At 40.0% G+C, this 26,170-nt stretch overlaps 2 protein-coding genes across 16 annotated transcripts in view; both read right to left on the bottom strand.

Annotated features, from left to right (window-relative positions):
- Window positions 1-832: 832 nt before the first annotated feature.
- On the bottom strand, window positions 833-6,867 carry LOC116722088 (zinc finger and BTB domain-containing protein 14-like). 2 transcript variants are annotated; one of them, XM_032566217.1, is made up of 2 exons: window positions 6,651-6,867; window positions 833-4,764 (listed from the first exon to the last, which is right to left on the bottom strand). In XM_032566217.1, exons 1-2 carry the CDS (start codon window positions 6,850-6,852, stop codon window positions 3,566-3,568), a joined length of 1,401 nt encoding a protein of 466 aa, XP_032422108.1. In that variant the 5' UTR covers window positions 6,853-6,867; the 3' UTR covers window positions 833-3,565. The 2 variants fall into 2 exon arrangements, with proteins under 2 accessions (XP_032422108.1, XP_032422109.1); XM_032566218.1 differs by having other exon boundaries at window positions 6,730-6,835.
- A 2,968-nt stretch (window positions 6,868-9,835) lies between these two features.
- The window catches only part of epb41l3b (erythrocyte membrane protein band 4.1-like 3b), a 67,583-nt gene continuing 51,248 nt past the window's right edge, over window positions 9,836-26,170 (bottom strand). For 8 of the 14 annotated variants that reach the window (XM_032566204.1, XM_032566202.1, XM_032566208.1 and 5 more), the window contains 9 exons: window positions 23,753-23,800; window positions 22,809-23,417; window positions 21,814-21,849; window positions 21,405-21,470; window positions 19,478-19,561; window positions 17,781-17,879; window positions 17,471-17,551; window positions 15,874-15,989; window positions 9,836-10,774 (listed from right to left, as the gene is read on the bottom strand). In XM_032566204.1, coding sequence (XP_032422095.1) covers window positions 15,879-15,989; window positions 17,471-17,551; window positions 17,781-17,879; window positions 19,478-19,561; window positions 21,405-21,470; window positions 21,814-21,849; window positions 22,809-23,417; window positions 23,753-23,800 — 1,134 coding nt within the window. In that variant the 3' untranslated portion in view covers window positions 9,836-10,774; window positions 15,874-15,878. The remainder of the gene's footprint in view (window positions 10,775-15,873; window positions 15,990-17,470; window positions 17,552-17,780; window positions 17,880-19,477; window positions 19,562-21,404; window positions 21,471-21,813; window positions 21,850-22,808; window positions 23,418-23,752; window positions 23,801-26,170) is intronic. The other 6 variants (XM_032566205.1, XM_032566209.1, XM_032566210.1 and 3 more) reach the window with 5 other exon arrangements.

The following is a 26,170-nucleotide window of genomic DNA, read 5'->3' as shown; positions in this document are numbered from 1 at the left end:
GTTGATTTAAATAGACCTACTCCATTCAGTATGATAAATATAGCTAATAAAAGGAAAATTTGCTAAAATGCTTATCTTAGGTACAAAGCTAATGTTAGCATGAGAGCAATCACTAGCAAGCAGAGTGAATAGCATGTTGACACTAGCAGTAGGATGTTGGTCATCAGCAACATGTTGACCAACAAAAAATTACTCCATTCAGTGTGCTAACATTAGTGTACAAACAAAAATTATCCAAAATGCTATGGCTAGCTTAAATCTGTCAGTATCACATGTGCTATCACCACTATGTTGATTTACATTGACTTAATCCATTCAGTGTGATAAACATAGTTAATAAAATATGTAAATGCTTATTTTAGGTACAAGGCTAATAGCATAAGGGCTATCACTAGCATGTAGAGCGAATTGCTGGGTTGCAGATGACGTAGTACCGACGTCACGCAATGCAGATGGGGGTCAAGAAGTAAACGCCCCCAGTTTAGAATTTCTACCAAGCCCATCAGCGAACATAAGGACAAGACGTGAACGATGACGTCGATTTTCTGCGCCGTTTTAGAATTGTAGTCTGCCTGTAGTTTTAGCAACGGCAGCCGAGGATGTGAACGAATCCGCTCAATTCGGGTTGGCCGCGCTTCGAAATGCTGAATTGACTTTAAAAGCCATTTCGTTCAGCTTGGCCGTGGAGAATGGCGCAGCGCAGCGCAATTTCCGACAATCTTCGTAACGTCAAACTGGCGCATTGCATACGTCACGGGCAAACGTTAGCCCCAGCCGTACGTTAAAGAAACCGTTGTAAAAGTTATATTGCTTCCACAAAAAGACAACAACATTAAAACACAGCAAATGGTGTTTATTGTCAAAGTGTAGGAGTAGGACAATGTTATATGTGCATGATTTCAATATTGTGAACTCTAGTTGTGCAACAAACTAAGCTACAGTATATACAGACACCGATCATTATCTGTGGATAGCCCCGGATGACAGTCATACTGTATAACAGTAAATCTAGTTGGCCGGTTCTGCTTGGACAGGACAGTCTTTGAGGACGGTCCGTCAGGAGTCCAAGACTTTGGTTTCGTCTGCGTCTTACTTTTACAGTGTAATATCAATCAATACAACTAAACACATCCATTTAAAAACATCCACATGAATATACTCAATGCAACAAATGTTATGCAGAAAATTATTTTCTCCCCCATTCCCTCTTTCTATCTTTCTTTCTTGGACTTTGTTTTTATCTCCATAAAATCCATAAAAGGTTAAACGAACATTTAAATGTTTATTTTATTAAAAAGAAAAGAAAAAAAACGTTATGAGAACCCCTCCGGTCTAGATAGCGACGATGCTTTGTGAAAAATATATGTATAGTATAGTGAACTAAACATTTACATGACTTTACAGGTGGGAAGGACATAACTCTTTAGAATTATAATAATAATCATAATAATAATAATAATAATACAGCCTCACAGTCTTTATGAACATGCTCTGCTCTCCTGTTCTGCACTCCCATCACTGTCCTCGTGCTTGTGTCAATGTGTAAGTGGGATTAAAGTGTTAGCAGGTCAGTCCATTGGCATCTCAATTAATTACAATATAATCAAAAAGGTAATTTATGTCAGCAATTCAACAAAAAAAAATTAACAAACATTTTTCAAACAATTTGATTGGCTATAACCTGAAATTCTCATAAAATTACGTAAGACTTTTAATACAGAAATGTTATGAAAGTTTAGTGGAAGGAAAAAGTGTGATACTAGACAATGTAAAAACGCAGGAAATAGGCAACACCTGATGCATGTTACATATTTGGCTATTTCTGAATCAGGCCCAAAATGCCTCTTTAAAGGAAAGTAAAATTTGCGTCTTCGAGGTCATAGAAGAGGTTAAATGAGGTCCAGTGTAAAGTTTTCACAGTCGGCGATGATGATTTGAGGTGCATCTACTTATGTTGGTCCTCTGTGTTTCATCAAGTGTATTGTCAGAGTAGATGTTTGCCTGGAAACATTCAGAGCAATGAAAGCTTCCTTTTGCTAACAAACTATGGAAATGCTGATTTTATTTTTCTGCCCTCACTTCCAAAGACACCAAAAGCTTATTCAATCACCAAAGTTATCCTGATACTAAGAATCTATGGAGTACTGTTAATTTTTTCCACTAAAGTTTTTCCTTACACTTAACTTTCCATCACTATGCTTGGACATGGCACATTCAGCTTTTTTTTTTTTTGTGGTTTTGTGGGTGTGACTGACTGATGGATAACTCTAAAGTTAGCAGCTACATAAAATAACGATCTGTTTAAAAATCTTATAAAAATAGTTTTGTGTTCATTTTAATCCTTAAAATTAACAGAAATATTACTTTGTGTGAACTGAAGGGCTGAAATGATTAATCGAGTTAATCGTGATTAATCAATTCATCAAATAATCATCAACTAAATTAGTAATCCATTAATCATCAACTGGAATATGAGGACTAAGAGAAAAGGTCATTTGCTGACAGTCATAGGATTAAGTAAGCTACACTGTAGAAAAATACAAACTCTTGATTGCATTTTAAGCAAATTTAAATCATTTAAAAATTTTATGAAATTAATTGTATTTTTAATTCTGCTTAAAAAAGGCTTAACTGCAGAATCTGATTTTTTTTTTATCCAATCGTAAGAATTTGCAATTATTAATGGTCAGAAGAATAAGAATAACTAAAATAATCATTAGGCCTAATGTAATACTTTTTTTTAATACATCAGATTCAGTTCTGTAGTTTTTACGATTTGTGGTGTGAAACTTTTTTCTGTAAAAAATCCTTTTAAAACACAGTTTGTGTAATTAAAATCTGTTTTGGCTACAGTCCTCTAAATCAAGGATATAAAAAAAAAAAATCATTTTGGGTCACATTGAGATCATAAATGCTGGTTATGATAGAAAGTATTAATAAAACTACATACTGACAAACTTAAAATATTATAGCTTTCTCTGCTTTTCATTTGTGCTTTTTAAGATAAAAATTAACACACATTTTCTCAAATATTAAGTGATTTCTTTTGACTGATGAAGTAATATTTATCTTAAAATTTTAATTATGTGGCCCTCTGAGTCTTGAGTTTGCAGAGCCACAAAAATAACTTTGGCGGGCCGGATTTGGCCCACAGGCCTTGAGTTTGGCACCTGTGCTCTAAAATAACAGAAATTAACATTTGAAAATATTCTGTGTAATGAATTGGTTTTTTAAACATAGAGTATAAAGGCCATATTGAGAAAAAGACTAAAAAATAAAATTACGAGAATAAAGTTGAAATAATACGAGAATAAAGTAATTATATTTTGAGAATAAAGTCAATATTATGAGAATAAATTCATAATATTATTGACTTTATTCTCGTAATTTTCTTTATTTTCTTAGAATGGCCCTCATCCTCCGTTGTACGTTTTGGATTAAATGTCTGAAATAAAATTACCTTATTGATTATATTCCTATTTATTGAGATGCCCCTGTATGTCAGTGTGTGTGTGTGTGTGGGGGTGTGTGTGTGGGTGTGTGTGTGTGTGTGTGTTCGGATCGCTCAGCAGTCCCCAGAGTTGTGCGAGTGTGGCCCGGTCTCCAGTTTCCAGTCTCTCTGGTCAGCAGCCTCCGCCTGGGCGTGCTGGGAGGTGGCAGGCGACAGTGACATCTGTCTGCGTGGGTTGGCGCTGTGCATCGTGTTCCAGTGGCGCTTCAGGTCCGACGCCTTGATGAACGCCTTGTCGCACGAGCCGCAGTTGAAGGGCCGCTCGCCCCGGTGCTGCCGCTCGTGGTCCTTCAGGTGAGACTTGTGCTTGAAGGCCTTTTCGCACATCTGGCAGGCGAAGGGCCGCTCGTTGCTGTGCACGCGCTCGTGCCGCTTCAGGTCGGGCCCCCGGATGAAGGCCTTGCCGCAGACGACGCAGCGGTGCGGCTTGAAGCCCGAGTGGATCTTCAGGTGCTCCTTGAGGTGCGCGGCGGTGGTGAAGGCTTTGGGGCAGTGCTCACAGCCGTACGGGCGGTTGGCGGTGAGCAGCCGCTCCTTCTTGGTGTTGTGGTCGAGCGGCTTGGCGCCGGCGCTCTGGCAGGAGTTGTGGTCGCGGTGGCCGTAGAGGAGGTACTCCAGCTTCATGTCGGCGGCGGAGGTCGACGACCCCCAGCCGTGGGCGTGCGGATCCTTCCCCAGCCCCGTGTTGTAGCTGTGCGGCTGCGAGACGTGGGAGCCGCCGGGGCCGATGGCGTCCATCCCCTGGTCGTAGAAGCTGTTCTTCCTCACTTCCTCCATGGCGAGCTCCTTCAAGATGGCGTCCTGCGCCCGCATGCCGTGGTCGTCCGGCGCCTGGTTCTCGCGGGTCTTCATGTTGGTCAGCTCCCGCTTCTGGGTGCAAAGGTTGTCCAGGAAGTTGATGCCGAGGATCTGTCCGGACGACATCATCATGTTGATGTCCTTCTTCCGCACCGCCAGCCGCGCCGTGTACATGTAGTTGAGCACTTCCTCGAAGATGTCGGAGCGGATGAAGTCGAGCTCCACAATGGAGTTGTCCTCGTCGCTCTGCTTCTTGAAGAGCTTCTTGAAGTAGTTGCTGCAGGCGGCGAGGACGCAGCGGTGCGCCCGGAACTCGATGTTCTCCACCACCACCACCACGTCACAGTGCTCACCCTCCATGCGCTGCTGGTTCAGCATCTTCAGGAAGGTGGCTTTGTGGTCGTAGTCGATGTATCTCAGCAAATCAGACATGGTGCAGGTCAAACTGGAGCAACCTACAGGCGACAGAGACGCAGGTCAAAAACGTCTTAAAGGGGCGGTACTAAACCTGTCACCATAACAAATGTTGCTGGATGGTAAATAGTCCCAGTAATTATTGCGATAAACGATAATATTGTTGTCTTTAGATGATTTTCAATGGCATAATAGTGCAAGAACACATTCTCAAAGATCAATAAACTATAAATTATAATTAAATGAAAGAATCAAGGCAACACTCAAGGTATGTTTTATAACATGATGTAAACGCAAAAAAGTTGATTTTGCAAAATACATACTGCTCCTTTAATGACAGGATATTATTGTCTGCGGCAACTAATGATAATCTTAGTAATCGATTATACCGATAATTAACCGATTAATTGGATGGAAATATTGGCACATTCTGCAGACTTTTTTTATTTAATCACTTAAGCCTATTTTTGAAAATATCAAAAAATGCATTAAAAGATGCAAGTATACAAACATTTTTAAACAGTTGAGTAAAATACAATAACATTTGTCATGTCATGCTAACAGCTCAATTTCTGACACAATACTCCACAGTAATACAAAGTAAATTAAATGCACTGCTAATCCATCTCCTTTGCCTTTGTCACTTCTCTTTAAATCTGTTTCACCGTATGGACAGAAACCCGGGTAGAGAGACGTTGTGATGTTGTAATAAAAATTCCATTTTTGTTTATAACTATCATAATGTTCTGATATGCTAAAATATAAATCCAGTACATAATAAACAGTGAGAAAACCTCCCATCTAACAGAAAAAACATATTGTTAGTATTCAAGGAGTGAATGTATAGTTCATGAAATACATTAACTAATAAAACTGCATGAAAGTATTCATTTGAGATGAAAAATTAAGAAGTAAAATTCATAAAGAAGCTTAAAAATGTGCAATAAGTTCCTTGATGGAGGTTGTAATCTCAAATCCAGCAGGAAATGAAGTAATTAAAAAAAACACTCCAATGTTTATCTTTTTTTTAATCAAAAGATAATTTGCGGTTGCTAGTTTATTTGTTTATAAACACATGGATAAAGTTCTTAGTTTTTATGACTATAAGTTGAAATTTAGTTGAGACATCCGACTTTAGAAAATCAGAAATTAAATCTCAGTCAGGAAATGTCAGATCGGTGCATCTTTAACACAAAACAGAGAAATCACTCACAATAAATAGTTTGGACTCAGCTGATGAGATCCCGAGTTTTCCTTTTCCTACGTCATTTCCTGTATTCTACTTAGGTTGATGTTTTTATGCTGTTTGGTGAAGAAACCCGCTTAAAATCAGCAGAAAATAATACTTTTAATGTAATATATGAACATTGCAAACCTTTTTCTGTGTGTTTAGGTGTGGAAATGGTGCTACGACGTGATTAGAAACTAAAGACGTGCTTTAATTTCCACACCAGATCAGGGCTGCATGCAACAGCAGAGGGGTGGAGCTCTATTGGCATTCCTCTTAATTGTAATACAAACAAACTGAGAAGCAACATTTGATGAAACATGCAACTAAAAGTGCTTTTATTTACAAATAAGACGCGAAGAAGAAAAATAAGTGGCTAAATCAATCATGCAAAAAGCCTCTGAAAAGGAGAAAATACGACAGGCCCCAACAGCGAGCTGAGCCTTGGTTAAGCTAATCAAAATAAAAATAAAAACACAAATAGAAACAAACACACGCACTGTTCTGCGGGCCACCAGCGCATTTCCGCGCCAGTGTTTGCGTGACAAGCAACGCTGCGTGCAGGAAAGGAACAACCTTAGCGAGAGTATTTCACATTTCACTGCGCCCAGCCATCTTGGCCAGCCAACCAGCCTCGGTTAGTGTTTCTGCAGCCCGACAGGCAGCGCTCCGACAGCGGCGACACCGCGGGGCACGTACCGCTACAAACCGGGCGGCGGTGCGGCCGATCCGCGGCGCTCCGACACGACAGAGAGAGGAGAATAAAAAACGCCAATACCCAAAGTCTGGACGATCCCTGTGTTGTCACGCAAGACAGTCGACGACGATCCAGATCCAGAGTTGTCGTTTTTCCTCTTCCTCCTCTTGTTGTGACTGTGCGGCTCCGCAGGAAACGGAGCATCGTTCTACTGCCACCTGACGCTCCGGAGAGGGTACTGCACCCACAAGATCGTCTATATGTGGACAGATGAATCACTCTGATTTGGAAAAAATACAGCGCCTGCAAAACTGTTCAGGGCTTGAAGAAGCGCTTGAATTTATGGTTATCGCATAACTTGGTTTATGCGATAACCAAGTTACAGCCATGGCAGATTTTATTATTTGTGCGATAATCCAACAAAAATAAACACAGTTGTGAAGTGGAAGCAGAGACGGTTCAAAAGAATGAAACAAAACAATTCCAGTTTATTTAATCACTGACCACATGTTAAACAATATTACATGTTAAAAACAAAGCGACTGTTGTTTTGTATGCAAGTTTTCAAGTCACAGGCTAATTTACAAACCCCGTCCCTGTTTGGAGCTTTTTAAAAAACCGAAACACAATTATTTTGTCTGTATTCCAACTTTTTATGATTTTCCTTTATTATAACAATTGAAATGTTTCATGTTTTATGTTTGCATGCCGAAAAGTGATACACAAATAAACTTCTCTTGCCTGAAAACTAAAAAACGTGGTACGCATCCACCATCTTTTGAACATCTAGAAAATATATAAAGCTGTCAGACTGGATGGAAAGCATCCATAAACATTAATTTACAAGTCTTGCCATGAATTCTTGATCAGATTTATCTTTGTACTTTGACTAGGACATTTAAACAGATGAACATGGTCCACTCTAAGCCATTTATGGTTGTTGTCCTTCTGGAAGGTGATTGTCCCTGTTCTTGCTCCCCACCATGATGACGCCACCACCGTGCTTCAACATGGAGCTGGTGTGTTCAGGCTGCCACACATTTATAATGTCGGCCTACTGCGAATTGATGAGTTTTATTAGCTCATTTGCATATAACTGACAGACTAAAAATTAATTATCGCTTTATAAAAAAAGACTAACCTTTCTAAAAGATATTCTTTATTTCTGAATTTCCACACTGTGGGACATTTAAGGGATATTTATATTATATTAAATACTTTCATTGCTAGGTTGGGTCTAGGCAGTCATACATGGTTGATTGTTTTCATCTATATTGTGATTAAAGAATGTTTCAAAACAAAAAGTAAGTTTGTTTTTGGCCTAGTTTAACAACTAAAAATCCACAAAAACAAAACAGGGAGTATAAATGATGACTCCATAACGAACTGTTTCATATAATCTTTTGTTTGATAACCAAAACCATATGAAACAGTTTAGATGTTAATACAACAGGTGTTTCTTAAAATAAATGATAAAAAGTGTATTTTAAACGTACTTTGAAACTTTCCAATTTCTCCTGGTGTGACGCCTCTCACCAATTCACTACTCTTTGGCTCGCACACGACAGCTCAGTAAGGTGTTGACGTCATTACGTAGTTACAATAATAAAAACGCTGCAATTCTGGTGCCATAAACTTGCTCATCTGAAACAGTAATTTATGCTTAAGGCTTTATAACTTTATCAGTTACTTGAGCGTAAACTAATAATTCAAGTTCAACGTTATTCTGAAAGATTATAGAATAGAATAGAATAGAATAGAATAGAAGTACTTTATTCATCCTAGCAGGGAAATTACTTCGCAGTTACAGCATAGAGACAAGACACAATAACAACTACCACTGAGTAGTAGTTGTAGATAAAATAAAAATAAAAATTGAATTGAAGTCATTTGATCTGCTGCATCTTAAAATACATACAACGTTATGTATTTTCCAGATACATAGTCAAATTGTATAGCACAGTAAAGTAAGTATATTAACTTCAGCTGTTAAAAAAAATGCTATATATATATAAAAAATGACCTTGTAATTTAATGCCTTGAAATTGGGTCTGTATCTCTTTAAGAACTCCTACTCTTTCTGAAACTCCACCTTCAGGAAGTCATCTCAACATGGCTCCTCTGTTAACCCTTTAACAATGTTTTTACCAGCGTTTCACTGAGAAGTAGTTATAATAGTGAGCTCTGCAGTAGTGCAGTTCTACCAGCTGTTTGCTAATTGCTGCTGGCTAGTCTGAAGGAGCAGATAGGGGGAGGGCTGCTCTGGGAGCGAAGCTTGGAAACTGCAACTCTAAGGAACTCTAAGGAGTTGGGTCTAGGTCGAGATGTTTTGCACACGTGAATGGTTGCCGTGGACACTGAAAGGATTTCAAAACATCCATGGAAAAATATCAAAGCATCACTTTGATGAGGGAATAACAGTATAAAACGATGTGAAGCTAAAAAAAAGTCGATTTTACATAATAAGGCTTTATAACTTTCTCAGTTACTTTAGCATAAACTAATAAATTTCATAGTTCCATGTAGGAATGCACAATATATCGGCATCAGCATCGGTATTGACCGATATTGGCCATTTTTTAACATATCGGTCCGATAAATAAAACGCATATGAACAACAAATATTTGTTTTTAACCGTTTCTGGTTGGTTTTTTCAAAGTGTCAAAACTGTTGTGAAACATATAATATTGGTAATCGGCCATAATAATAAACATTATATGTCTGTTCAGTTGTTGATTGTATGGTGTTTAGTTTGTAACTGTGACTTTCTGTTTTTATTATGTAAAGCACCTTGAACCGCCTTGCTGCTGAAATGTGCTACACAAATAAACTTGACAGATTAACTGATAAGAGGTCATTTTATTTCTTTAGCACATTTTCAGCAACAAGGCAACTCAAAGTGTTTTACATAAATTAGAAGGAAATACAACAAACCAAAGGAAAGAGCAAAAGCAGAAAAAAGAAAACAAAATGGTATAACCCCATGTTTAAGAATAAGTAGTTTGTGATTTATAAGCAGGGTTTCTCTGGATTCTTGTTCTGATAATGTTGATCAAAGGTAATGAGTAGTTTCTCTAGATAAGCTAGTAGGAGCAAAATCAATATCCCAAATTTCCCCAGTTCCAGCGAGTCATTTGTTTAAACGGACTGAAATCAGAGCGACTGAAAGCAATCAGAAACACCAGCTGCTGTACTGTGGTCACTTTATTATTTTAGGAGCAAACTGCAAATTAACAAGAAATGCGTCAGTCTCCGTTTTCCTCCCCTACGCTGTGGAAAACGCGGCTGCAGGTGAAACAGAGGAGCAGATAAAAGCTGTGGATGTCAGGGGAGGATAACCGATTTCTCTCTCTGGGCTTTGGGCGGAGCTCGGCCGTCTGAGCCCTTTGCCCCGCGGCCGTGCCGTCGCCACGCCAACGCGGAGCTTGTGCTGCGGCCGATCGTCCCCGCCCTGGGAAAAAAAGAAAAAAACAAAACAAAACAAAACATTCCCAGCCTGCACAGGCACGTCAAAAAGTCATTTTGTTTTTTCGTCTTCCTCGCCGAAAGTGGAGCTCCAGTGGGAGGAAAAACCAAAACGTCACAAAAGCGAAAAATAAAAGACAATAAAAGTGAAATGAATTCAAATGACACAAATCAACCTTAAAAAGATCATCGTAAGCCGGCTTTGCTGGAGAGGCTCTGATATGTACAGTGGCACCGGGTGGAAAATCATTGTGTGGGAGTGAAGCAATGCTTGGTTTTCTTCTACATTGAGGTTAAATAGTGTTTGCTCTCTAACATGTACAGCCTACAGCAATTACAAGTTCCTGGAGTGATGGCTTTATCTCATAAATAAAACGCTGCTACAATAATTATCCTCAGCAATCATAAAAATGCATCAAAGTGGTAATAAGGCAGTGAAAGCAGAAGGTTTACTTCGGATTCAGGACCATTAAAAGAAAAACAAAAACGAATCAGACGAGGCCGTTTGGTTGGGGATGCAGCTTGGCGTCCTTCTCATGCAGAGTGTGTTCGTTGGTTTTGCAGGTGATGTTTGCGAGTGGAGCGGCGAGCTGCAGCGTCCGTAGAGGAGGACAGTCCAGACGGTGAGATGTGATCGCAGGAAGAAGAGCTCGGTTATTCCTGGAAGAGCAGAGCGAGAAACAGAAGTGAGAAGCTGCTGCGTGTTTTATTACCTCTGAGGCTTTTTAGGCCTCGGCGATACAAAAACACAAGAAATCACCAAATATTTCTGGTCCAGATTCTACTGCAAATATCTAAGTAACTTGAAATGAGACAAAACTAACTTTTCAGTAAGAAATATGAGCTTGTTTTAAGTAGATGATTCCTTAATACTGGTAAGACGTTCTTGTTCCAGTGGCAGATTATTTCACTTATAACATGGGAAAAATGTCTTGTTATGGCGAAGTAATCTTAAACTTGAGTTAGTATTTTTATTATTAAGAAATTATTGACCTAAAACAAGCTCATATAGACTCACTGAAAAGTTAGCTGTAAGTTAGTTTCCTTATTTCAAGCGTGCTGAGATATTTGCAATAGAAACTATTTAATTTAGGATTTGACACTGCAAAAACACGAGCATTTTTGGTTTAGTTTCTAATCCAAACATCTTCACTTAAATAAGACTTGTTGTTTTAAGTCAATAATTCCTTAATGTTGATGAAAAAGTACTACTTCGAGTGACAGATTATTTCACTATAACAATGGGAAAACTGTCTTGTTATAGTGAAATAATTTGCATTTATTTATTTTATTTTAGTATTTATTTTTTAGCATTATTAAAAAATTATTTACTTAAAACAAGTTCATACAGTTCTCTGATAAACTAAGAGCCCACTGCACTAAACCCCATTGAAAACCTCCTGGTTATTCCACCAAATATTGATTTCTGAGTTAAAACATTAGTATTGTTGTTTCTAAATGAATATTAACTTGTTTTCTTTGCATTATTTGAGGTCTGGAAGCACTGCATCTTTTTTGTTATTTTCTGCAAATAAATACTACATTTTTGCTTTGAATTTCGGAGACACGTCAGTAGTTCATACAATAAAAGAACAATGTTCATTTTACTCAAAGCTATAAAAAGTAAAATCAGATAAACTTATAATTCTAAGTGGCCTCATATATTTTTTCCAGAACTGTATGTTACTGAAAAGTTACTTGTAAGTAAGTTTTGTCTTATTTCAAGTGTACTAAGATATTTGCTCTAGAAACTAAACCAAAAATACTTGGTAAGACTTTGTGTTTTTGCAGTGTGAGAGCGGGCCGGATGAAGGGTTGCCACAGTTTCACCCACATCAACAGAAGCAGAGAGACAAAAACAAACAAAGATGCATGAAGGTTAATGGAAACGGCAAAATAAACAAAAAAAAAAAAAACACACCTAATTTAAATTCAAGTATTTTCAGGACTTTAGTCACCAGTACGGACCCTGAAAATCAACCTAAGGGCCACAAAAGGCCCCCGGGCCTCACTATGGACACCCTGGGTATAAATGTTTACGACCCAAAAATAAACTATATAAAGAAACAACTTCATATATTGCTACTACGTCGAAATACTGTGTGTGTTTGACGAGAATGTCCCCAAAAGAACAGAGGAAATATTCAGTACAGTGTTGCTAATGCTATTGAAACACTCATTAAACAAACGACACACACACACACGCACACACACACACCCCGACATGAAGGCTGCAAAAACAAAGCCAAGCGTTCCTATCTGGTGAGTCATGCAAAGCGTCCTCATGCATGCCTGCGCCTTGGGATCCGATCAGCCACAAACGAAACGAGCTTCAGAGCGGCGCTGCGGGAGCAGGGCAGCGCGGAGCAGGACGGCGCGGGGCGGAGCAGGACGGCGCGGAGCAGGACGGCGCGAGGCGGAGCAGGACGGCGCGGGGCGGAGCAGGACGGCGCGGGGCGGAGCAGGGCAGCGCGGGGCGGAGCAGGGCAGCGCGGGGCGGAGCAGGACGGCGCGGGGCGGAGCAGGACGGCGCTCAGAGAAGACGGAGTGAAAAGACAAGTTTCTTCAGGCGCCGTCACACCTGCCGGAGCCCTCAAGCTGCCGGCGGCAGGCGAGTTCAAACACATTTGGGAAGTTTGCAGACACACAGAAACAAGGAGCGATAATCCATTTTCTACAAACGCAGTTTGCTTTTCACTTTTCTAGCTGGAGATTAAACTCAGTATCTTCACACTTCAACTTTGAATTTGAAATGCTAAAAGTTATTTTATCTGTTCACTAAAATTAGATTTATTTTGCTGATTAGCCCAAATAATAATGTTTATTTGGTTGTTTATGCCAATTGTTCATTAAAAGACTTCGGACTTTTCCAGAATCAACATTTCAGAGTTCACTTCAGTTTTTTAGAATTAAAAACTGAAGTGAACTCTGAACTACTAACATTTATACAGTGAACTGTATAGAACTGAAGGACTGTTGCCTTGCAGCAAGAAGGTCCTGGGTTCAATTCCCGGCCCAGGGTCTTTCTGCATGTTCTCCCTGTGCATGCATGGGTTCTCTCCGGGTACTCCGACTTCCTCCCACAGTCCAAAAACATGACCGTCAGGTAAATTGGTCTCTCTAAATTCTCCCTAGGTGTGAGTGTGCGTGTGCATGGTTGTTTGTCCTGTCTGTCTCTGGCAACCTGTCCAGGGTGACCCCGCCTCTCGCCCGGAACGTTAGCTGGAGATAGAACCCGCACCTCCCGACCCCACTGGGGACAAGGATGTTAGGAAATGGATGGATGGATGGATGGAGGAAAAGATTAGAAAGGAAGGATAGAAATTAGTAAAAGAAAAACAGAAAAAAACAAAAAGGACAAAGAGAAAGTCAGGATATATATTAAAAAGAAGAAAAAGGGAGGAAAGTAAAGCAGAAAGAGGCAGAAAGGAAATAAAGAAAAGTGAGAGAAAGAAAAAGAAAAATTGAAAGACTGAAAAAGGACAAAGTAAGAAAGAAAAGGGGTAGAAAAAGACAGAAGGAAAAAGTTCAAAAAACAAAAAGACAAGAAGACTGAAGGAAAGGAAAGCAAGAAAAGGAACAGAAAGAGAGAAAATAAAGTAAAACATCAGGAAGCCATAAAAGAAAGAGAAGGAAGGACATAATGAGAAAATAAAGCTAGAGCATAAAGAGGAGAAGCAGAAAAAGGGAAGGAAGGAGAAGAGAAAAAGAAACAAAAACAGATATATCAAAAGAGGAACAGAAGAAAGGTAGGTTGGACATAAAGAATGATACAAAACCAGAAGAAACGACAGTAAAAAGAAAGAAATGAATGAAATACAGAATAAGACAAGAAGAAAAGGAAGAGAGATGCTTAAAAACAGCTTTATTCTGATTAACAGAAGTTTATGGTTTAAAAGCGAAAAAAACAGGGAAGTAAGTCGACAAAACCAAACGCTGTGATTTTCAGCAATAAAATAAAAATCTGGTTCTTTATATTTTATTCAAACTTCCTGTTTCCTCGCTCAGAGCCGAGGATGAAGAGTTCACTCCCGTCAGCCATAGAAGATTATTTCACAGCGTTTACATTATGAAGCCGAATTAAAATCACCTCTAATAACAAACAGATTTAAACATTAATGACTCTGCTTCTCTTCAACTAAAAGCCTGTTAGTGATTTGCAATCCTGAGGATTTCTGATAGTTTAAATTTTTTTCTGAACAGAAATGGTGAAAAATATTGTAAAATTACTGGATCATACGACTTAAACTGGTGCTTAACATAACTTCATCAATGTTCCCTCTCACATTAATTGATTTTATTAATATATTCACTGTAAAAACCCTGATATTCAACATGTGTGATTTGGTTTAAATACGGTGCAAATAAAAACTAAAAAAAACCTGTAAAGTTTAGGTGGAAAATGTAATGTATTGGGAGATGAGGTAAATCTCTACCCTGATGGTCTGATCTGGTGCCGTTTCCTGCAGGAGGAAATAAACCAGTCAGGTTTGTGGACGAGGCGTCTCCAGTCAGATTTTCCTCAGGCTTCCCGAGTAGCGGATCGTGTAAACGGGCGTCAGGTTTCAGAGCGTGACGGTGCGTTTGCAGTTCGGAGCCGAGGATCAGCAGCCGGTTGAGCCAGTATTTAATCTCTACTTGTACAGACAACAACAGGAATGCAAATGGTTTATTCTCATCTGTGTGATTGACGTGTGATTGTAATGATTATTTTATCATAATAAATTATTATTTTTAATAATAACGATTATTTTTAATTGCCCAAATTATCTTGTTTTAAGCGTTGCAAATTAAAGAGGTTTGTTTTTTGTCCACCAGGGGGGAGTGTTGGACCTAAATCCACATGAGATTAACCTATTATGCTCTCTTGGGCTGTACGAAACATGTTCATTAAATGATTTGAACATAATTCTTAGAAAATTTGATTTTAGTCTGATCAGTTCAGAATGAGCCGCTTTAGGGCCTCCTGTCACTTTAAACCCAAATAAGCTTCTGCTGGCCACGCCCCCCCAACTCAACGTTTACACTCGCGCATAAAAATGGCTGCAAATAGAGGCGCTATTAAACAATCGTACATCTTTGAAAAGCAGAAGTGGAGCCTCCTGCACAACCAACAAGAATAGAGCGACGGGTTACTGGATGGTAAGTCAACAATAAAACACTTGTTTTTTCCAGCAGCCATTATACAGCAGTAAAACCAGCTGACCAAAGGTGATGGAGGTCAGTTTGGGTTGCTAGGTGACAGGCTGGGTTCCGCTTGGTTGCTAGGTAACGCGCAGAGTTCCGCTGATTTACGATGTTACATTTGGGAGGTTTTTGAAACAGCTAATTTTCCAGACACTAAAAAACATTAACACAATATTTTTTTTCTTTGTTTTGTTATATATTTTAATTTTTTTTGTCTGTCCCACACCATGCATTTTCTACTCTCATATTAAATAAATTTCTACTAAAAAAAGAACAACAAAAAACAAAACCAGCTGGGAGTTTATATTTTTAAGCGCTTGGGCTGTTTTTAGAAGCAGCAGAAACCCAAATGGAAGTACAAAAACATGCAAAATATGAATTTTGCATGAAAGATCCCCTTTAAAGCCTTGTTATTGCAAGCAGAGGCTTTGTGATCCAGCCTGTGTGAGAACAAACACCAGCAGCCCAACAAGGCGATGCAACAAGCTGCGAGCGCGACAGAAGCGGGCCGATCCAAACCAAATGAAAACCCGCAGGCTGGGGAACGGGATCCGGGTCTGGGTGGGTCTTACCTGGGTCAGTCCTCCCCCTCCTCTGGCGTGATCTCTGTCTCTTTATGCACCACTACTTTGGTCACTGACATGTCAGGGTGCTGCTCTTTGGCTTCCTTTATGGCCTGAGCCAGAGCCTGAGTACGGGAGGGTGCAGTGGCAGGAGGGGAGCACCAGGGGGAGACAGAACGGGGAAGAGCGGTTGCATTGTCAGTCACCTTATAGTCAGATCTGCCATTAATCCAGAACTCAGTCACACGTTCACATCATATCACAGCTGGAAAAGCTAAACTTGTTATCAAAGCCGAATCAAAAAGAAGTTAATTAATTCAAAAATTATATTAAAAAAAGCGCTGATTTCTATCCATTCTGATGATTATGGGTTACAGTGATTAAAAACAAAACTGAGTTAATTAATTAATAAGTGAATATTACACAAAATCAATTAAAAAAAAAAATTAACAGAGGAATCTTGTTATGGCAGCAGAACCAAGAAGTAGCCCAGGTGGATTTATAAACATCTGTGATGCTTCTAACTTTGTTTCTTTTAGGCTGAAGGGTTGCTTCACATTTTATTCAGAAAGAGAGACACAAGGAAGGAAGAAAGGAGGAAAAGGGAGGACATAAGAGAGGAAGGAAGGACATGAAAACAATAAGGATGAACACAAGGGAAGGACACAAGGAAGGAAATGGAAAAATGACCCAGATGGATGGACAATAGTAAAAAATGGAAGAGCAAAGAACAAGGATGGAAAGGCAGAAGGAAAGAAAGACAAGGTGGGGAAAAAGGGAACAATGATAAAAGGAAGAAGAAAGGAAGAGTGCAAAAACCAGACATAAGGAGGTTGGATACAAAGACAACAAGACAGAAGGAAGGAAAGGCAAGGAGAGAAAGTGTGTAAGGGCACAAAGAAAGGAAAGAATGACAGCAGGAGGTAGGAAGGATAAATGAAAGCAAAAAGGAGTAAGAAAGAAAGAAACAAATGAAGGACAGAAAAAGAAAGAAAGAAAGGCAGGATAAAAAACTATCAGAAAACACAGAGGAAAGGAGACAAGGAAGGACGCAACCTTTGACATTTGGAAAGGGAATAAAATCTGGGAAATTATATTTTTCCATAATAATATATATATTTTTTTGTTTTCTCGTACAGACTTGGAAGATACTGAAATTAAATCCCAGACTGAATAGAAACCCTGGTTTTCTCCTCAAACCTCCAAGTTAAAACAGAAAGTTAGAACTTCAAGTTACGCAAAAAAACCTTTTGTTCATATTTCAGAGACACTTTAAAATAGTTTGATTTTATGTCTGTTTTCCTACTCATCAAAATATTAGTGGGATTACCAACAGGTAAACTACTGATTATATAAGTGTCACACTATGATTCCTGACAACATGGCTTCCTTATAAAGAGGATTTAACCTTCCAATAGGAAAATATATTTCTAATCTGTATTTATCCTGTATTTTCTGCAGCCGTGAGCCATAATCATGCAAAACAAACACCTGAGACATATCTCTGAGTGTAATGACTGTACTCAACAAAAAGGTTTCACTCTCTGAATTGAATTTCTGACATTTATTAACTTTCTAGAGGTAATATGGTAGAAACGAGACGGACCTCGTCGTGGTCGATGTCTGCGTCTCCGGTAATGACGATCCGCTTCTCAATTCGAGTCTCTGAGATTCCTCCTTTCACCGTCTGATCAACAGAAAACAAGAACCTCTAAAAACTGAATCAAAACATTTTTAATAAATACAGAAGATAAGTTTTAGTTCAAGAATTTGCCTGTAAAAGCTTTAAAATGTCCATAAAAATAGACCAGGAAAAATATCAACTTGTTGCAGAAACTTTAAAGAAATGTTCTGAGAAAATAGTTTGATTTTGGGTTTGGCAGGCAGCGGTAAGGAGACCGTGGATGCCCTCTGACCTTTGTGATATGCGTGGTTGTGGTGGTGCTGGTGGTTTCCGAGGTGATGGTCTGAGCGCTCAGCAGCACCCCGGGGTCCGCGTCTCCGTTCGTGTCAACCTGTCAGACAAAAAAAATTCAATTCAAATCCCAAAATAAAATTTTTTTTATACCAGATCCCATTTAGATTTTGCCCATTTTCTTTTCTAATCTAAGAAATGACAGGAGAGGATAAAATATAACAACATTTTATGTTTTGAAATGTCGCACACCGGCCATACACACTAATTTAACAAAAAAATTACCCAATTATAATAACTGTTAAAAGTATAAACTATAAGATCATTAAGTCACTGAACAGTTAGGAATAATAAATATTCATTACACTGAAACAATCCAAACAAATCACATTAAGGTAAATGACCTTCCTGCTCAAATTAAATGCTTATAATACAATATACAAAGAAAGCTACAAAGAAATATTACATTTTTCTTGCTACGTTTTCTTTGCATTTAGAAAATAGAAATAATTTTGGACATTCTGATTTATCTAAAACAAAAAAAGTTTAGTCTGATTTAACTTCAGATGGCGAGATAAAAAAAGTGAACTAAAAGAACTGAAACCAACTTAAAAATATATATAGTTTCAATTCACCATTGTGTGATATCGTTAATTACTGTTATTAAAAGTCTTGTGATAATATTCTAGTTAAATTAATATATAACAAAATATCCCCTAAATACCTGACTGGTCCGAGAACAAAACAAATAAAAAAAATTCAATAACGCTGTTTAACGTAAAAAATATACACCAACTTTCATTTCAATTACACAGATCAATAAGTAATTTATTTGGATTTGTTTGAAACAATCGAAACAAATTATGTTAGGGTAACTGACCTTTCAGCACTAATTAATTGCTTAAACCCAAAATATAAAGAAAGTTACAAAAATAAAAATACCTAAAAAAATGATCTCAATTTCTGGAATTTAACAAATAGAAATAATTTTATGATTCTAACTGGCCTAAAACAAGAAACGTTTACTCTGACTTAACTTCAAACTGTGGGAAACAAAATGAGTGAGTCTTTTTATTAAGTGTATGAAAATATCTGGTTTCAACTGTAAATAATGTTTTACAAATTTAATGTTTAATCAAACATTAGATTAGACTTTATAACAAAACTGCAGTTCGAACATCAAGCACTTTCCAAACCTGTTAACGTCTCACATTAGAAATTAAACAATGCTAAAGAAATTACATATTAATAAACTGAATTTGGTGTTAAGGTTCTCCTGATAAACTAGCTCAGCATCGACTGAATGTCACATAAAAGGCTGCAGAGGCGGCTTCTCCTCTACGTTAGCCTGACCGATGCACACGGCGCTCCAGCTGGGTCAGAGCGATGAGGCGGACATGATGTCACCAAGTGCCCAGCAGAAACATCCTGCAGCTTTAAGATCGCTGTTATTGATCGTAAAGAGCCCAGCTGTGGAAAGTATGGCTCTCTGACTGGAAACGGCCAGACGGACCATAAACGACTGAATCTATCCAGCAGACTCGATCATCCCAGAAGCTTAAAGGACTCATCTAAAAAACCATTACTGAACGCTGCAGCGAAAAGAGGCACCTCGTGTTCGGTTCCTCTTTATTTTGGTCAATCAGTCGAACATTTTCTCTCCAGGACAGATCAGCAGCTTTCAGAGTTTAAATTTACCTCGGCCGATTCGTAGGTGATGGTTTTTGTCTCTGTGTGGACCACAGGCACGTCTTTGGCAGCAACCTCCACTCCGTCAGGAGCCTGAAGCATAAAAAAAGAAACAGAGAAAATAAAAAACTATGAACATCTAAAAACCATGTGGGATCCAGCGTTCGTACACATCTTAGTGTCCGAACTGAACCGTTTTCCAGACTCAAATTCCCACAGTTCTCCGACCATTTAGGTAAAAATTTTAAAGTATAAACACTAATATTTACAAATTATGAGACATTTTTATTGAGGTCAGGCTGTAAGCACTAAACCTGCAAAATCCAGAGAGGAGAAAGAAGGAAAAAAAGAGAAATGAGTAAATACTGAAGGAAACAAGTAATAAAAGGAAGTAAAGAAACCACTAAAGGAAACACAAAAACAAGTAATGAAGTAAAAACTACAGAAAATAAGTAATTAAAGTAATAAACAAAAGGAATAAAGGAAACAAATAATGAAGAAAAGAACTGAAAGAAGGAAGAAAACAACTAATGTAAGGAAAGAAACAAGTAATGAAGGAAAGAACTAGAAGAAGGAAGGAAACCACTAGAGAAAAGGAAACAAGTAAGTCAGCAGGAAAAGAATGAAGTCAGGAAAGTAGCAAGTCAGAAGGAGAAAAGTAAATTACTTCCCTCTTTCCAAGTAAGAAAAGATAGAAGAAAACAAACAAAACAAGCATCTAAGTAATGAAGGAAACAAAGCAGGAAGGAAGTAAAAAAAAGGAAACTAGGAAAAATAACAAGTGAAGGAACCAAAAAAAAGAAAAATGGTGAAGGGAAAGAGAAATTAAAGGAAGGAAGAAGTAGGGCAAGAAAATAAAAAGGAGAAAAGAAAGGAGAGACAGTCGGATGATAGATGCAACATTTAAAATATCTGACTTTTTTTTCTTCCTTTCTGTGTTTTGTGATAAAAAAAACAGTAGGTTGAAGCCAACCCACCCCTGGGGTCAACAGAGAGGTCATCACAGCTTCGACTTCCTGTTTCGAGGATCACAGGAAGTAAGAGGGAGCAGCAAGCTGACAACTTTACAGAAAATATGGCAAAATCACGACGAGAGGCGAGTCACTCCTCACCCCAAACACACGATGGCTTTTTCTCAACTTACTCAGGAAAATATTTAACTCCTATTCCAGATCCTTCTAGCATTACACATCCTAATGGAAATAAACAAGTGTTCACTCCATCATCTCCATTCGTTTTAAAGCAGCCTCCCCTCTAACGCACATGACATCAAATTAGGATAAATAAGCTCCACGTGTAAGCTGAAGATGGAAACCGAGCGACTGAAATCTCCAAACAAGCAGGCAGTCATGCATTACTCTGTCATCCAGTGAAGACGAGGCTGCTGACGAGCCAAAATCACAAGGTTTCCATTAACTGTCTGCACCACAATCACATTACAGGCCCTCTGATCTGAGCAGCTGCAGAACGGACAGCTGCCACGAGTCGATTAGTGGCAACTGATCAGAGTGGGTCAACTGGAGAGGAACTGGTGGGAAGGATGACAGTCGGAAAGTTGTTTCACTCACTGGATCCTCTTCCTAGTAGAGTAATATAAAACGCCTGGCAGGATTTATGGAATATTGTTTGATTTTGCATCCTGTGTGGTTCAGTAGTTAAATATTCTACTGTTTTTTTTTTTTTTTACGTTACTTCCTAAAACTCTTTTTACCACTAAGGCGTGTTTCCATTATGTAACCCTGAACTTTTAGTCTCCTGTTTGTTTGCTATTATCTGCATTTTAATTGACGTTTGCAGAAAAAACAAACAGCCAGGAGTCCTCATGCAGTTTGGTGGAAACACACACATAAAAACAAACATTTATGATCAATAATTTCTGATGGTGACTGTTTTAACACTGCAAACTAAGCTGAAGGCTGCAGTGCTCAAAACTGACCTTTGGTTTTGCAGACTCGGCTTCGTTTTCAGTAACGACTACCGCCTTCTCCTGGTCAGCTGATGCCTGCGAACGACAGACGCACCCTTGTTCAAGTTTTGCATCACAACTTCAAACATCACAGTCTTGATTCTTATCACTCCTGATAAGAAGGGAAAAAAATGTTGAATTAGTTAATTTTCACTGTATACAATGAAGATGCAGCGCCTTGCAAAAGTCGAGATGTAGCCACAAACGTCTGTGTTTTATGCGCTAAAACAAAGTAGCAGAGAGGTGAAAGAAATCCTGAACGTTTGATTGGAAAAGTGTGATTGTATTCCCACAGCAGGATGCTGCCACCACCGTGTATTACAGATAACGTCTCATAGTTTTGCAAGGCACTGTCATGATCCAGAGAGCCGGCGTTCACCTTGTGAGAGGGAGAAACCCATCCAGGCGCAGACTGGTGAAACAGCGATGAGTGAACACCAAAAGACAGAGAGGAAAAGTGAAGAAAGGACAGTAAGACATCACAGTGAACAGCAACAGGTCAGAACAGGAGGAAAAATAAAGATGTGAAGGCAGCTGATTGTATGAAAAAACCAATATGAAGCACAAAATCTGGATTCGGAATCCACTGGAAACATTTCACTGATTTTTCAGGTAGATCCATACAATAGATTAATGACCTGTCCTTCAGGGTGGAGGTGGGGATTTTGGAGGATGTGGTGGGAAAAGCTACAACTGGAGCTATGAAGTAGGGGTGCACCAATTTATCGGCCAGCTGAAACATTTTTTGGGAGATCGGCCGATACTTGCATGTGAAGCTGATCTTATCTACTGCAGCAAAGCTCTAAAAATCAACCACTGTCCGCTCCTGATCCCTGCGAGAGCAGAAGATGCAAACATGCACGTCATGTCTGCATGTTTGCAGTTAACAACAGTCACTTCACTGTTGCCAACTTAGCGACTTTCTTGGTATATTTAGTGACATTTCAGATAAAAAAAAAAAAGGTATTGGCCAAAATTTTAATCAGCAGGTCAGGATTTTTAAAGGTAAATTGGCCAGAAAACTGCAATCGGTGCACCGCTACTATGAAGGCACCCCTTTAAGGGAAATGAGAAGAAGGAATAATTTAGCTGAAAAAAAAGAAAAAAACAAACAAAAGTTAGTCAGAGCTCCTGGTAGGTTCCTCGTCAATGGGAGAGCTGCTCAAGCATGGAAAGCTGCTCAATAAAATGCAAAACAAACCTTAAAAAAAGACTTTGGGTTAAAAAACGAGCAACAGAAAGCAGCGGTTAGCCTCCTGAGGGATTATTAGCCATGCTGGGTTGTTCTGTTAAACCGATGCAGCGATGGAGGGGAGGAGGGTTGTGGGTGGGTAGGGCATGAAGGGCGGTTTGCTTTGGGTTTTCATACAGTACCACAGCTAAGGACGCAGAAACCGTAACGTGAGTCGGGCTCGACTTCGGCTGGATTCCTTCGGCTTTCTGCTGCGGCTCATCCAAAGTCTTCAGCTCTTTCAATTCCTTTGTAAACACGCTGACGACCTCTGAACTCTCCACCTTCTCCTCGGAAATCCACGACGCCATCGCTTTCTTTGGCGAGTCGACGCCTCTAATCTGACTCACGTCGCCATTTTTAATCTCAGCTTTTAGTGAAGCTTGACGTTTCTGCTCCTTGTTGCCGTCGGTTTCCGATTCCGCCCGGTCCGCCAGTCCTTCTTTTTTGCTCGTTTCTTCGTCCTCTTTGTTCTCCGCCTGCTTAAAGATGATGAGCGTGCCTTTCTTGTCGCTGATGGCCTGCGACACTTCCTGTCTCACCGCTCCAGGGCTGAGCTTCGTCGCTGACTTGTCCGATGCCTCTTCCTCCTCCTCCTGGGTTTTGCCCCCCGCCTCCTCCCTCAATGTCCCGTCCACGAAGACGTCGTCGTCCATGGTGGTGGACAGGCTAATGCCGTGGGGCCCCGAGGAGGTGGCCCCGTCTGTCACAACGCTATCCGCCACGTATTTCACCAGATATCCCACCGCCGCCTGGAGAGAAACTCCACTCGTTGGAAAAAAGGAACGGCTCAGGTTAAAAGGACAGAAGGCGTCACGCAACGAGAACCAGGCGGACGCACAAACACAGGCAGAGCACCACAAGTATCCGGATACAATTTAGCTTTCAATAATAAAAATATAATTAACTTCATCTGATCAGAACGGTTGGGAGTTTGGGCTAACTTTCACATCAGATTAATTAACTGATTAAAATCATATGTAGTAGGATCTACATACATGTGGAGCTGGAAAGACACAAGAAGAGCAAAAGCAACACAACAAGACGTAGAAACGTCCAAAATGCCCAGAAACAGGAAGTAGCTCACCACAGTGTCTTTAGGTCCCGCCTCCTGCTCCGTCTGCTCATCTTTCGCCTGAAAGGAAACGGAAATGCAGAAAGTTTGAAAACATTCAAATCAAATGGGGAACATTCAGGGTTTAAATCTCCACCAGAGGCACTGCTATTAGATCTGCATTTAAAGAAAAAAGATTATTCAGCTTTTAAAAAATTTAATTTGTTACAAATAATCTAATTAAGTGTATCCAATAAATATATTAGGTTTATTTTTTCAGTCAGTTTTAGTCAAAATGTGAAACTTATTGCTGATATCAGATTAGAGACTTTATTAGTTGACAAATTCATATGACAACCAATTGCTGATGAGATCATGTGACAAATCCAGTAATAGAACTGAAAACACAAAGTGCAAAGTTAATTAAGGAACACTGTAAAAATAACAAGTAAACAAAAAACACCACACAATGTTAAAACATTTAAGAAACCTTAAAATGTACAAAACCTGTGACGTGAGAATATTTACTCAGTGTTGAAAAAACATTTCATGTGAAAAAATAATTTTTTAATCTTGTAATTCCAGAAACTTCATTGGAAATTCTTGACTTTTGTTTTCCTGTGGCATAGATAAGGACAGACGTCTACTTCTGTTAGTCTGTTCAAAATGAGAAAAACAAGAGAACATCCCTTCAGAGGGGGCTGATGCGTTTTTATCTTCATTAATACTGAAATCACAGCTATTTGTCCAAACTTGCCCATATCTACAATCAGGGCAACAACCAAAAGGTTTAAAACAACAAACTGTGATGAAAAGTGTTGAAAGGGGAACAGTGTTTCTCAATAGGGCTGGTAACTGGATAATTTTTAAATAAACTAAATAAGACGTGTCTAAATAAATATGCATAAGAACTTTTTATTGTAAAAGAAAGTCTAAATGCGTCTAAAATGTTGTAAATCTGTAAATACCAGCTATTCTATAGAGAAATCTGTGAAAAACCATCATTTAACCCCAAACCGTCAGTTTCTCCTCTGCTGTTTACTGCCTTAACGGAGTCCAAGTCGATATTTCGGGGGTAAATCTCCACTTGGGTCATCAGTTTCTACAGAAAGCCTCTCCAACGTGGAAAACGTACCATCCAAACAAAGCAATGAAAGAAATTCAGAGCTTTTTTGTGAAACAGTCAGCAGAATCAATAATGCCGCTCTCCTCCCATAACGGCCTTACGTCCCATTGTTCAGAGACTAATACTTCGAAGCAAAACCCGACAGACCAGCTGACGATTTGAGTCCAGATCAGCCCTAAAGTTAAACAGTCAGACAGACTGCTGGTCGTACTGGCAGCTACACTTACAAAAAGACACTAGAATCCAAAAACACTCATCCATCCATCCATCCATCTTCTTCCGCTTATCCGAGGTCGGGTCGCGGGGGTAGCAGCTTCAGAAGGGAGGCCCAGACTTCCCTCTCCCCAGCCACTTCTTCTAGCTCCTCCGGGGGAATCCCGAGGCGTTCCCAGGCCAGCCGAGAGACATAGTCCCTCCAGCGTGTCCTGGGTCTTCCCCGGGGCCTCCTCCCGGTGGGACGTGCCCGGAACACCTCACCAGGGAGGCGTCTAGGAGGCATCCTGACCAGATGCCCGAGCCACCTCAACTGGCTCCTCTCGATGTGAAGGAGCAGCGGCTCTACTCTGAGTCCCTCCCGGATGACTGAGCTTCTCACCCTATCTCTAAGGGAGAGCCCAGCCACCCTACGGAGAAAACCCATTTCGGCCGCTTGTATCCGCGATCTCGTTCTTTCGGTCATGACCCAAAGCTCATGACCATAGATGAGGGTGGGAACGTAGATCGACCGGTAAATCGAGAGCTTCGCTTTTTGGCTCAGCTCTCTCTTCACCACGACGGACCGGTACAGCGCCCGCTTGACAGCAGACGCTGCGCCAATCCGCCTGTCGATCTCCCGCTCCCTTCTTCCCCCATTCGTGAACAAGATCCCGAGATACTTAAACTCCTCCACTTGGGGCAGGACACCCCCCCTGACCCGGAGAAGGCACTCTACCCTTTTCCGGCTCAAGACCATGGCCTCGGATTTGGAGGCACTGATCCTCATCCCGGCCGCGTCACACTCGGCTGCGAACCGCTCCAGCGAGAGCTGCAGATCACGATCTGATGAAGCCAAAAGGACCACATCGTCTGCAAAAAGCAGAGATGAGATCCTAAGGCCACCAAATCGGATCCCCTCAACACCTTGGCTGCGCCTAGAAATTCTGTCCATGAAAGTGATGAACAGAATCGGTGACAAAGGGCAGCCCTGGCGGAGTCCAACTCTCACCGGAAACGAGCCCGACTTACTGCCGGCAATGCGGACCAGACTCTGACACCGGTCATACAGGGACCTGACAGCCCGTATCAAAGGGCCCGGTACCCCATACTCCCGGAGAACCCCCCACAGG

This window comes from Xiphophorus hellerii, chromosome 6, assembly GCF_003331165.1.
Source record: "Xiphophorus hellerii strain 12219 chromosome 6, Xiphophorus_hellerii-4.1, whole genome shotgun sequence".
Classification (NCBI taxonomy): Eukaryota; Metazoa; Chordata; class Actinopteri; order Cyprinodontiformes; family Poeciliidae; genus Xiphophorus; species Xiphophorus hellerii.
The sequence above is the reverse complement of the archived record's forward strand: the minus strand, read 5'-3'. Positions and strand labels throughout refer to the sequence as shown.

Coding starts and splice junctions, on each gene's coding strand:
- LOC116722088 (XM_032566217.1), bottom strand. CDS start 6,852: ATGCTCCGTTTCCTGCGGAGCCGCACAGTCACAACAAGAGGAGGAAGA. Junction 4,765..6,650: donor CCGCCGCCCGGTTTGTAGCG/GTACGTGCCCCG, acceptor TGTCGCCTGTAG/GTTGCTCCAGTTTGACCTGC.